Source organism: Podarcis raffonei, chromosome 4 (assembly GCF_027172205.1).
Source record: "Podarcis raffonei isolate rPodRaf1 chromosome 4, rPodRaf1.pri, whole genome shotgun sequence".
Lineage (NCBI taxonomy): Eukaryota > Metazoa > Chordata > Lepidosauria > Squamata > Lacertidae > Podarcis > Podarcis raffonei.
Window position 1 is genome coordinate 76,985,215 of NC_070605.1, and position 13,828 is coordinate 76,999,042.

The 13,828-nt window shown below is 43.3% G+C and overlaps 1 protein-coding gene across 1 annotated transcript in view; it reads left to right on the forward strand.

Moving 5' to 3' along the window:
- Positions 1-883: 883 nt before the first annotated feature.
- The window catches only part of SLC9A2 (solute carrier family 9 member A2), a 28,219-nt gene continuing 15,274 nt past the window's right edge, over positions 884-13,828 (forward strand). Inside the window, exons 1-4 of the mRNA XM_053384235.1 lie at positions 884-1,213; positions 6,149-6,612; positions 10,576-10,826; positions 13,273-13,490. Of these exons, the coding sequence (XP_053240210.1) occupies positions 919-1,213; positions 6,149-6,612; positions 10,576-10,826; positions 13,273-13,490 (1,228 nt within the window). The 5' untranslated portion in view covers positions 884-918. The remainder of the gene's footprint in view (positions 1,214-6,148; positions 6,613-10,575; positions 10,827-13,272; positions 13,491-13,828) is intronic.

The following is a 13,828-nucleotide window of genomic DNA, read 5'->3' on the forward strand; positions in this document are numbered from 1 at the left end:
TCGCCTTTGACTGGACTTAACTGTCCAGGGGTCCTTTGCATCAAGTCGGCAAGGGGTTTCTCTTTCAGTGTCACAGATCTGCATGCTTTTATTGTCACAAAGCTGCCAGCATTTAACGGGCAAAGCTGAGGAGTCCGTCGGTTGTCGCAGCCAAACGCACCAGAGGGACTGTCCCAGCCTGATAGGCGCCAGCTTCCAGGTAAGCTTAGCTCCAGGATATCTCCAGTTATCGAGATGTGGAGTCTGCGCGGGCTTTCCTCGCTGTCCTGCCTGCTCCTCACACCTCAGGTAGTTCGCCTGCCTCCACCTTCCCCAAGAAACGGCAACTGAGGGAGGGGGTGACGTGCCGGGCGCTCCATTCCCCCGCCCCCTCCCTTCGCCCCAGAGATTTGGCGCGCGCCGGGAAGCAGCAGCAGCAGCAGCCACCGCCGGTGTGTTTCCGACCGGCTGGGCGGGCGCGTGTCTATTTGCAGCCCTGCCTGTGCCTCGTGTGGGTGACCTTCGGTGAACCCGAGGCGGGTCTGCTGGCGGCACCACCTGTCCCGGCTGAGGGAGGGGAAAGAGCGCGGAACACTCTGAGGCAAAGCTGGGAGCCACCACCGGCCGCATCCCTCTTTGGACCCTGCCCGGCCCTCTTTCTTCTCCTAGCTTCTCCTTTCTTCTCCTAGCGCCTGCCGGGCACTGAAAAGCGCCTGGCGAGGCGAGAGGGGTTGGCAAGGCGGACCCTCGAGAAAGGGGCGGGGCCAGCAAGCAGCAGGTGCGCGCGAGCTGCCCGCCTCCCGGCCGCGTGACGCCTGTCTCCCCCTGCAGGCGGCGAGGGCAAGACCCCCGACGCCACACAGCGCCGCCGACCCTGGCGCAGCTGAGGCGAGCGGGGAGCTGCGCCTGAGGGAGGGAAAGCGGCGGCAGCTCCACGAGATGGGCGCTTCTCGGGGCCCCCGCCGGCCGGGCCCCTGGCTGGCGCTGTCGGCTTGGCTTCTGCTGCTTTTGCCCGGCGACGTCTCCTTCGCCCTGTCGGAAAGCGGAGCGCCCGAGCCGGCGGCGATGCTGGGCGTCAGCCCCACGCCCGGGGCGGAGACCCCTGCGCCTGCGCCGCCCAGCGGGACCCCCTTCGAGGAGACCAGGCTGCACGTCTTCACCTTGGATTACCTGCACGTGAGGGTGCCCTTCGAGATCACCCTGTGGATCCTGCTGGCTTCTTTGGCCAAGATCGGTAAGGGGCGGGAGAACGCCACCAGGTCGATTTCGAGTTTTTCTTGCTTTATTAAAAGAGGGGAACAGGCGTGTTGCCCTCATCCAGCTTGCGACTGATCTCCAAGTAGCCCCCCTTTTCCAGTCTAAGCCCTCTTCTATGGAGAGACAGAATTATAGAGTTGGAAAGGGTCCCAGGGCTCATCTAGTCCAACCCCCAGCAATGCAGGAAGCTCAATGCAGGTAGCTTGATGGCTACCCCAACCTCTGCTTAAAAACCTCCAAGGAATCTGAATTCAGATTGAAATTTCCAGGTGTCAAAAAAGGTTATTTATGTATGCCACTACTGTGGCATCGCGTGTTTTGTTAGCCAAAAAATGGAAAACTATTGAGGTCCAAAGCAAAGAAGAATGGCAACTTAAGTTGCAGGATATGCACAGCTTGCAGGCTTAACATATAGAATAAGAGAACGAGAAGAACATACGTTTAGATTGGGAAACGTTTATTGAATATATGGGCTGAAAATGCTGGCAGCATTAAGATAAATTCAACAAGTTTTGACGGATGTAATAATGGAATACTGAATTTTGTAATAGTTTTTGTAAAATAGGGATTTGTGATATGTAAAATGAACCATGGAAAGAGAAGAAGGGAACTCATTGATATCTTAAGGATTGGAAAAATGTGTACTTTAAATTGTAAAACAGAAATATGTGCCTCCAAGGAAGAAGAGTCCACTTTTGGGAAGTCAGATCGCTGCTGCTCTTTTTCTTCACAAATTGCCACAAGAAGCAGGACAAGGAGATCCTGAGCGGACTCAACTTTGCTGCCTCCTCCTCCGCTTCTTCCCTGGTGAAGATGTCTTTGCGCTGCAGTTGTTATGCATAAGGGAATCAGGGTGGATGCCTGTCACTGAAGAAGCAGTGAAGTAACAGGCATCTCTTTGCTTTCCTGACCTGACAAAGGTCTAGAGTGGAGATAAACATCTCTTGGGAGGATTCCTGCATAATAACTTGATGGTGTGTGTAACCTGAAGCCTTTATGCATTTTTGCTGGCAGGTTCTGTTTGTGTTTCTTCAAACAAAATGAGAAAAAGGGGGAGGAAGGGGGAGGTAAAAATATATATTGTTTTAAAATAAATTTCATTAGAGTTTATAAAGAGAAATACAAAACTTAATCTCAAATATCTTTTTTTGTCCAACATTAAGCTAAGTAGGATAAAAACACAATGAAAAGAAAAAGAGAGAGAGAGAGAGATGGAGAGATAAGAAAGAAGAAATAGGAAAGAACTTTCAAGAGGAAATAGAAAAGATAAAGTTTAGAGATTTAAGAACTTCTGATTCATCATCTGCCCACTGTATATAAACAATAATCACTTCCTCCACTCTACTGTAACACCTAACAAAACCACTTTCTATAAACAAGCATTATCTTCAGCCTTCAAACCCAAATGTTGTTATTTCTTTTTCACGCAAAAAGTCTATGAGAGGTTTCCAATCTTTAGTAAACGTGCCAGTTTTGCTATCTCAGCTAAGTCTTAATTTCAACAACCATTCATCTATTGTTGGTACTGATGAATCTTTCCGTCTTTGTGATATAATATGTGATTCTTCACATATGGCAGAGGGAAGGGCATGCCATCTTGCAGTGAATGTATGCACAATATTGCATATTTCATAATCACTAGAAATCCTTTCAGCATTTCAACAGTTTTGATATAGCCCTTTTAGTAGTCCAGTTCCAGTGTAATCCCATGTCTCTTAGTTATGCAAACTGTCCAATATCAGAATGTGTTTAATTCTCCCAATGAAATTTAAATGAGATTTAAAAGTGCATAATTTTGAATGCATCCCACAACTGTTTTAAAGTACTAAGGGTGTTGCACTTACTTGGGAATAATCTCATTGAACTGACGGTGACAGTGGTCTCACCAGGATAGGATTTTGGAGGCAGAGATCCAGAACCTCACTCAGCAGAATGAGTGGGATGACTCTCAAATGCTAGCTTGCTTATTTATTTATTTCACTTTACTCAAGGATGCTCACAGAAAATAAAAGAAATGCAGATAAAACATAAAGGTAAAGGACCCCTGACAGTTAAGTCCAGTCATGAACGACTCTGGGGTTGCGGCGCTCATCTCGCTTTACTGGCCGAGGGAGCCAACGTTTGTCTGCAGACAGTTTTTCCGGGTCATGTGACCAGCATGACTAATCCGCTTCTGGAGAAACCAGAGCAGCGCACGGAAATGCCGTTTATCTTCCCGCCGGAGTGGTACCTATTTATCTACTTGCACTGCGTGCTTTTGAACTGCTAGGTTGGCAGGAGCAGGGACCGAGCAACAGGAACTCACCCTGTTGTGGGGATTCGAACCACCGACCTTCTGATCAGCAAGTCCTAGGCTCAGTGGTTTAGATCACAGCGCCACCCATGTCCCAGATAAAACATACATAGCTTAAAAATATAAGAGATTATGGTTAAAAAGTAATTATACTGTATGTGGAATTAAAGTTTGAGCAGCACTATGTAGATTCCAATAATAATAATAATAATAATAATAATAATAATAATAATAATAAATTTCATTCTTTATATCCCGCCCATCTGGCTGGGTTTCCCCAGCCACTCTGGGCAGATTACAGCACATAAAAAATTGTAAAACGTCAGACATTGAAAATTTGATACAGTACATGCACCAGATTGGTTTCAATTGCTCTTCCAAATAATTTTTATAAGTACTGCATTCACTTATCATTGTAAACTATAAAAGTGCAGAAGAGTTGTAAAAAGCAGTTCAGAAGACACTAATGTACAAGGAAAGCTACGTTTTTAACTTTTATTCCTAGTCATCTAGGAAAGGCTGCTGTGAAATTTTGGAACTTGCCAAAAGTCAAGGGCACTTAAGTGTCATCGTAGGATGTACTTCAGAACATAGCAACTTATGACTTCTAGTTGAATTCAGTGGTGAACTACCAACAGCTGATTCGCCTTCCGTGAATAAGAACCATAAAGCTATTTAGGAGTGGTTTATTTTCTTTTTCCATTGGGTAGCTGTGTTTTCAGTTCATCAAGCTGTGTAATTATATGGGTTATATATAGAAAAGTAGAGGTATGGGTCAAATGTGAAATGTGACCTTTAGTGCCTGGGGGGGAACCGTTTCGACATGGAAAAAGAAAATGAGCCATACAAGAAATACTGCAATGGGATTCACCATTGGGCAACATACTGCTAAGCATGTTTGCTCAGGACTAAATCCCATTGGGTTCAATGGGGCCAGCACCCTAGTAAAGTGCTCTTAGGACTAAGTGCACTATGACTGCAATCTAGAGCACACTGACTTGGGAGCAAGCCCCATTTAACACAGTGAGTTTTACCTGGATGCAGACATGGATAGGATTATGTTGTAGAAAATTTGACCAAGGTCCTTCAGAGTCTAAGAACCAATGACTGCCTGTGAACTACTTCTTGCTTTGTTAGGACACAAGCAATAAAAAGCAACGAGTGGGCCTTATGAGTCCTTGCATCCAGTTTACCCCTCCTAAACTCTCATCCTTTTGCCTAAAGTGTGTGAATCCCTACAGAGGAAACCTTCTGGCCTTAAGATGAACGCTTCTCCTCCTCTATGTAGCCTTCAACGTGGCACACTCAACATGCTGTTGGACAGGGGGCGCAGGATGGGAGTTATGACTGTTCAGGTGAATTGTGATGGGATGGAAGGTGAGAGTTCTGTAGGTTCCTGACCAGTCCACTACTGCCTCTGGTGCAGTATTAGGATCTTAGTCCAGCATCTCAGTTATTAGCTGACTATCTTCTTCTGAATCTGACATTGAACTAAGGCCATGACACATTCATAGCTGTGGTACAGATATTCCCCTACTGCTGCTCATTCTACAGTGTCCCCAAAATATTGTACCCTAGCCAAGACTTAAAATGTTGTATTTTGCAACATATTAAAGCCTGCATCTCCTAGTTCCTCAGAACATTTGTATTAAAACAAGGAGGGCGGGGGGGGGGGCAACTAAGTTACTGGACAAATACCAAGCTGGTCACTACATTTAAAGGCCGCAGTATTTGCTGGTTTTATGAATATTAACTTGATTCATATCGGTTTTATCTGCTCCTCTAGTAACATGTATTTTATTGCTTTTCTATGATTTTTACCTTGCCCAGGGGACAGGAATTGTGATAAAGAGTTCTTAAGTAGATAAATTCAGTGCAATCTTAATCATGTCTAGTCAGGAATAAGTCCTACTAATGACAGTGGACCTCACTGTGAGATAAGTATGGTTAGGATTTACAGCCGTTACAGTTGCTTGGGACAGGGATATCTGAAGAACCATTTCCTTCAACATTATCCTGTCCATCCACCAACAATAGCTGGAGAGGCGCTGCTGTGTGTCTGAGGATTGGTTGGTGGTGGGGATCTGGCAGAGGGTCTGCAGAACTCACTGTTGTGGAAGATCAGACTGTTCCCTTTCTTTGTGTCTTTCAGATACAGGACCATTTAAATTTTTTTTTTGACAGTCATGGTTTTCATTGGCACTTAAATTTTGCTGGCGAACATCACCCCACTGCATGGGCGTAGCAACGGGGGCAGCTACCTCCCCCCCCCGATCAAGTAAAACAATAGAAATACTTAACTAACTGACCAATCATGTTGGTTCTGGCCCTCCTAAGAAAAGTCCTGCTCCTTTCCCCAACAAAAACCCTGACTACACCCATGCCCCTCTGCATACCATGTTATCTGGATTTTCGCTCTTGGTTTGTTGTATAATGCTTTCTCTCTCACCTGTATGTTGTTAGGTGCCTTCAGCATCCCTTCACTGAGGTGTAAATTTGTGGGAGGGGTGGGTTACCACAGATGCATAAGTAGATAATGTAAGGACAGCATGGCACTGGCTTTCATTAACAGTCTCTCTTTCTCTCTCCCAACCTCCCCTCTGTGCTTTCATTCTGAAGGTTTCCACCTGTACCACAAGCTGCCCCACGTAGTGCCAGAGAGCTGCCTCCTTATTCTGGTTGGATTAATTCTAGGTGGAATTATGTTTGGAGTACAAGAAAAGTCCATAACGGTGATGAACAGTGATGCCTTTTTCTTGTACCTTCTGCCCCCAATTGTCCTCGATGCTGGCTACTTTATGCCCACACGCCTCTTCTTTGAGAACTTCGGCACCATTTTCTGGTACGCGGTTGTAGGGACTCTTTGGAACGCATTTGGCATCGGCATTTCCCTCTTTGCCATTTGCCAGATTGAAGTATTCGGCCTGAGCGATATCACTCTGCTGCAGAGCCTGCTTTTCGGCAGCTTGATTTCAGCCGTGGATCCTGTGGCAGTGCTGGCCGTTTTTGAAAACATTCATGTCAACGAGCAGCTGTACATCCTAGTTTTTGGGGAGTCGCTGTTGAATGATGCTGTAACTGTGGTAAGTCACTTTGCTTAAGTGTTTCTCATTGTTTCGAACTCTTCCGACTTCCCACATTTCTTTCAGCTATATAACAGAGTGAAAGTGAAGAAGCTGGGGCTTTATTGTGTTTTAGGAAAAAATAATTAGAGCAGAAAAATGCCTCCCATACATGCTAATGGATTTAGTATTGGATCTTTTAAGCGATTTGTGCACTTTGTAACATTTTGGGTCGTTTTAATCAGGAAGCAGAAGTATCTTCGTGAAAGGGGCCAGAAGAGGTCTTTAGCACTGAATGAGTAATAGGACAAGTAGCTCTGCTGATCGAATGGCTTTTACAAACAGATGTTTCGGTTAGCACTACCTCATTGTGGATATACAGTACCTACCTGCTTGTAGGTGGACTGAGATTGCCAGTTTATTTTATGCAGCACACTTTGCAGCCGTTACATGGGAGCAATGTTTAATCATTAACTGGATTCGTTTTTAAAAGATCATAGACCTCATCCATCTACCAATTCCCCAAGCTATCCATTTCCATATGAATGAATAATCACACCAGGAACATTGCTAGACTTTGTACTTACCTCAGGTTCCTTTTGGAAAAGTATTGCTGCACTGATCGCTTCCTGCTATAATTGTTTTAGTTGCCACTTTATGGGTAGTGTAATGACTCGCACCTATATAAGCGCATGCACACCACACAATGGATGGATTCACACACCTGAACAAGCACACATAAGAAGGGGAAGTGTGTGAATAGGTGGTAGTTGTCGTATACCTCAGGGCAGGCTCATGCAGAGCTTGTCTGAGGCCTGGGGTGGAAGTCTTGTTATAAACTAAACTAAACTAAACTAAACTAAACTAAACTAAACTAAACTAAACTAAGCCAGTCCCTAGCAAGTCCTCTCACCGGCCACCTTAGCCCTCCGAGGCACGGTTTGGTCAACCTCTTCTAGCTAGCTCTTACAACCCAAGATACACAACTACTGAGAGCACATGTGGCAGACTGAATGTTGTGAAGCATCTTGTCCACATCCTGACACCATAGTAACGGAAACTGCTCCTAAATAAATTTAACTAGACAGTGCACTGGACGCTCCCCTAGAACTGCCCCGATAGTGAAGTCTACTTCAGAGTGAATCTGAGTAACTTTGCCCTTAAAGTGCTTACCACTGATCTCCCAAGATTTTGAAGGCCCTAGCAATCAGCTGGATTCAACAGTCTGAAGCGGTGCTGTGCTGGAAATTTCTCATACGTTTTCCAGACCGTTTTCTACCAATAAGTGAGATAAGAAATTGCATCTGACAATAATCAAAGGGAAGAGAAAACTTTGGTGAAGTTCTCAGTGGTGAGGCACAGTTTTTTGTTTGATGCAATTGTCTTGAATTTGAGATGTTTGAGGGGTGTCTTTCATTCTACAAATTATCTAACCTGCATTGCAGGCAGTTGGACTAGATGACCCTCGTGGTCCCTTACAATTCTATGATTCTATCCAGTGGTCTGCGCTCTGAGGCCTTCCTGGGTGCCCAGGCTTCAGTCAAGGCCCAGGGGAAGACACCATGAGGTAATTCCACCTATTTACCCACTCCAGCAACAAATTCCTTCCAAGCCGATCCTTTTTTCTATGTTTAACACAAAATTACCTGACCTCCTTCATGTTGCTGAGCGAAATTGCTATGGCCATGGCAATGTTCTGTATTGGAGATGATCAATAAAACCTGATCGGTCCAGGCATCCCGTAAAATCAACACCCTGTGATGCCTTACTATGTTTCAAACCAATGTAGCATAATTCACAACATGCTAATGTGAGTCCTTCTTGACTGTACTTTCTTCAAAGTAAAAAATTAAAATAAATGAAAAGGACTAAAAAGCTTGATTCCCTTCTTGCCCATATAATGTATCTGATCTAATAATATGAAAAGCGTCTTTCACCAGCCAAGCTCTGGAGATTTACGGAATATTTATAAAATGTGCTAGTATTATTCTAGGGACATAAGAGCATAAAACGAGCTGTGCAAGATAAGACCATAAATTCATCTAATCCAGCCTTCTGTTTCCTATATTAACCAGGCAGTTGCCCTTCCCTGATGTTTGCCTGTCAGTGCTTGCTGTTTGGAAACATGCTCCTTATGGATTTGAAAGATTCCATCCAAGTATCATGACCAATAGCTGCTGACAAACCTATCAGTGATTAATTTGACCTGAACTCTTTTTGAATGGTTATGAATTCCATAAATTATTCAGACATAATCTTATTGGCCTGTCATCCTCCATCCCCAGTTTCCTTTTCCCCTCTTGCTTCAGGCCAGGGCCGGCTCACACATGAGACAGGGCGAGGTAGCTGCCTCAGGTAGCAGAAGGCCAAGAGATGGTGCTTCCTTGGGCATCCCACTGCCTCTGCCAGAAGCTGCCATCATTGCCACTGCTCCACAGGTGCTACCATGCAACCCAAGCAAGGGAAGCTGTGGTGGCAGCAGGGCAGCGTGGCAGCATGGGTCACAGTGGTACATTCCTGTTTCACCTCAGGCAGCACAATGTGATGTGCCACCCATGCTCTAGGCAATTCCTCCATCCCCTTGATCATTTTGGGTGCCCTTTTCTCCACGTTTTTCTGTTGTATCCTTTTTGAGATGGGATCACCTCTCTCATTATGATGCAAGTTTGTGTTATTTTCACTAATATATTCATTTTTTTACACATTTCCCCCTAATACATGCATTTCTGTAAACACTGGAAAGAGAACTACTGCTAAACTAAATTTAGATAACTGTGAATTTTGAGGATGGCTGTGTTTTGGTCCTCATATTGTTTTGGAAAGTACAAGCTTGACAAAATTGCCTTTAAAGTATGTGTATTCAAACATGCTAGGTCTGCCTTCTGCGAACTAAAGTGGTACTGTCCAGGAAAAGCCTTGCTGCTTAGTTCTGCTGAGTATAAACTGGACTGGTGCCTAGGTTTAATGGATATCATTTGATAGCATCAAGGAACGCCTGGGGAATGGAACAAGGAAGTGAGCTTGCTGATTTAATGTGAGATGGGAATGCACTGCTGAGAGTTCCATTTCTATCTTCTATATTGTGGATTTACATTGCATGTTAATATATTTTAAAAGAAATGCTGTTCTGGGGCTTAAATGTGGTGGCCAGTCTTTCAATTATGCAAGCGTCTTATCAAATTAAATCTGTTCAGGTGAATGCATCATGCTGTTGCATCCTTTCCAGGCTTTCTGCTTTTTCTGTGTCCCAATTCACAGTACTGTGATTACTGCATTTTTTTAAAGCAGCAACGTGGACATTGTTCCATGCAATGAGTCATAGTTTACCGTACATGTAGCATGATCCCTGGGCTCATGCATTCCTCTATCCTCTGGTGTGGTCATGAGGAGAAGATCAGAAGTGATAGCTTCTGTTTCCAGTTGACTGCATGTGGTTCATCATGTCTGAATGAGGACAAATTGTGAGTAGTTTTAACTATGGTTTGTCTGAACAAGCCAACTTCAACCATGGCTAATTATCCTGTTGGGATAAACTACAGTTAACGCTAACCACAGTTTGTCCTAGTTCAGAAACTAGGTTGGGCCGGCAAGATAAAAAGATGAATGGAATAAGAGTCTGATGTATGCATGTTTTTCCTATATGAAGCAGCATCAAGTCAGCTACATTTTTAAGCAGTTACTGTGCTGCACTGTGCTGACTAGACGAAGATAACCTAGTCTATAAACAGAGACCTCTGGTGTAATACCTTGTATATGGCTAGAAAGAACACAAACATACTTTGCATTATTTCAGGGCAATTGCTTGTCTAACTAATGGGATGAGTGACAGATCATTTTCACTGGGATAGTATCATGGTCTTCAGTTACATCAAACTGTACTATTGTCTAAAATTACATAGTAGCAATATTACATAATTTAAATTTTCCAATTAAAGCTACAGTGAGGATTCTAAAAGAAGTTAACTTTTTTTCTCCCTTTCATAGGTCCTGTACAACCTCTTCAAGTCTTTCTGCAAGATGCGTACAATTGCGGCTGTTAGCATATTTGCTGGAATTGCTAATTTCTTTGTAGTTGGAATCGGCGGAGTTTTGATTGGAATTGTTATGGGCTTTGTAGCAGCTTTTACGACACGTTACACCCATAAAATCCGAGTGATTGAACCACTGTTTGTCTTCTTGTACAGTTACCTGGCATACATAACAGCTGAAATGTTTCATCTCTCAAGCATTATGGCGTAAGTATCTATAAAATATACTGCGCTAAGAATACCGTGGATATATTAGAAACATTAACCTTTGCTCTTATAAGACCATAGCCCAATGCTGACTCAATGGGAGCAAGACAATGATAGAGTTTTGTTCTGCATAGACAAGCATAGAATTTCAATGTCAGTTGACTAACATCTTGTCATCGGTCAAGATGGCAACTGGAGGGGTAGGTGCATGCCAGAGTTCAAATTCAAAGCTGGGTTTTGAGCAGCTTTTTATCCAGATCAGTATCTGAACCTCTAGTGCCTTACTTTTACTGATAAAGCAATGCGAATTGGTCAGCGCAGGAACCTTTTTTGCTTTTGAAAACAACATTGTGTATGTACTTACTTTTTAAATTCTTGCATGGAACAAGCAGAACATTCCCCCCTCCCATTTACTCATGATAAAATTTCCCATTTAATTTATTTTTCATTTGGATCCCTAGTAAAGTGACCCTAGTGAAGTGAAATTTAGAAGCACATTGAAACTTTTGCAAAGTTTAGTAGCAGGTCAACGAAACTTGATGACTGCATCCAGTGATCTAGATTTTTCCAGTCACCAGACAGAAACTGCCTTGTTTGTGCAAGGTGACTTGCATTACTGGTATAACCATGATGAAATGCAGTTTGTATAATCATCAAACTTTTTTCTTTCCCTTTCCTGCTGTAAAGATGGTTTTAGATAAGTGAATATGATTGCTTTAAGTGTGCTTAACCCAACTGAAATCAATAGAATAAAGTATGCCTGACTCTTTGTTTGATAACTGGGCACAGAAATAAAATAAAAATTAGGAGAGCAGTGGCATCTTCTTAGACATATGATATTATTAAATGCTCTGAGTCTGGTGCAAATCTTGAGTAATATTGATATATTCTAGCCGTTATAGCTGCAGTTCATAGTTATACTGTGACTAGCTAGCATTACGACGGTCAGATACCATAAATTGGCTATGTGGCTGATTTTCAACATTCCATTGCAAACTGCAAACACACAATCAAGCAGAGGTTATGTGAATGGGTGGTGATGTGATGAATTCTCCAAGAACTGCTTGGTGAATTGCTTCACATCTCTGTCTTCCCTCAGTGGAGCAACCTCCATGCAGTTTACTTGACCTGCAGTCACAGTGCTGGCTGTTGAGCTCTTCACACTTTAGTTGGGAACCAGAGTGTGTGGACCATAGGCCCATGGCCAGGCCACATAATCGAGCTTGCAGACTCATGTGTCGTCTGCAGGTTTATGGTGCGTGCAACTGTAGCTGAAACAGAAATAATTGAAAACCATATAAACTTCCTGTTTTCTACCTGTCCCCAGCAGATGTGCCTTCTAGTCACTCAAACCATTCTTTGTATCTCAGCCTTTATGTTTTTTAAGTTATCTGGCTGATTTAAGTATACACCCCAAAATGTGACATATAAATGTAACCATATAGGTTTGCTTCATATAGGTTTGCTTCTACATGATGTTTTAAATGGCTGATTCGTGTGTGAATCTGGCCTTGGTTGGCAATGGAAGACATTTGATAGGTGAGGCCGTTCAACATCATGGAAAATACCTTAGAGTTCAAAATTAAAACAGGATGCATAGCCCTAGGTCCACCCGCATAAGTTATCTGTTTGAAGTTCATCCTCTGTCATGAAATGGCATCTTGTGAAAAGTGAAATCATGACACGCTGAATCCCACAACGCTGAGTAACTAAAAAGGAGATAATTATAGCAGTCAGCTGGTGCCCATGGTGCACTGTGGCAGCATGTAATGTCCTTACAGAACAGCAAAGGAAACAGAGTTTCCTCAAAGAATGATCACTTCGTTTTCTGCAAGTAAATTGAAACGGAGCCTTCCCTTTAAAAAAAGGTTAGGAACGAAGCAGTGTGTGCATGTTAATTTACCATGGCTCCCTGGCACTGCTTTGCAAACAGGTTTTTAAACTTCCTTGCATTTAAACATCAGTTTGTAATTTGAAGTTATGCAAGAGACTTGCTGTTCAGGAACAGTGAAACAATGTCCCGTGACGCACACAGATCTCTCAGTCCCATTGAAGTCCATGCAGTTCCCTTGTATTTACTAACGCTGACCCACACAATCAACCGACAGCATGATCCTATCAAATGTCTGGTTGGAAGGAAGCCCCAATGAGCTCAATTGGATGTACTCCAGCGTGTGTATAGGATTACAGCCTAAATTCTCAGAGCTCTTCCTTCCTGTTCTAGCTAAAGTTGGTTCCACCTTTCAGTCAATCCCTTTTTGAACCTCTCCATGTATTTAATGCTTCAACAGCAGCTGGATTGCTGAAATGGAAACTTAAGCAGAATTTTGCTAATCTGAGGAACCGCCTTAAAACCTTCCTGGGATAACAGGCTATGCTTTTCGCGTTGGGCTGTGTAAACTTTAAGTATTTTGGAAGCTGAATTAAAAGTTGCTTTCTTCTGCAGGATTACTGCTTGTGCTATGACCATGAGTAAATACGTGGAGGCGAATGTTTCTCAAAAGTCCTACACCACAATAAAGTACTTCATGAAGATGCTGAGCAGTGTCAGCGAGACCCTGATCTTTATTTTCATGGGCGTGTCCACAGTTGGAAAAAACCATGAGTGGAACTGGGCCTTTGTTTGCTTTACCCTCCTGTTTTGTTTGATTTGGCGTGCACTAGGTAAGAGACACTTAAAACGGTATAGATTGCACTTCAACATACTTTACACCTGAAACATGCTTATCTTTTATGGAACAGTGTGCTTGACCAAAAAAAGAAAGAAAAGAAAGCTGCCATCAAGAGAAAAAGCAAAAACTGCTTGAGAGAAATACATGTTCTGGACATGGAAGACTGTGGGTCTCTCCAGATGATCCTTCAATGTTATTTCAAGTGCTAAAGTAAATCAGTCTGCCAGTCTATAAGCTATGTTTAGGGAAGCTTTTAATGTTTAGTAGATTATTGTATTTTAATATTCTGTTGGAAGCTGCCCAGAGTGGCTGGGGAAACCCAGCCAGATG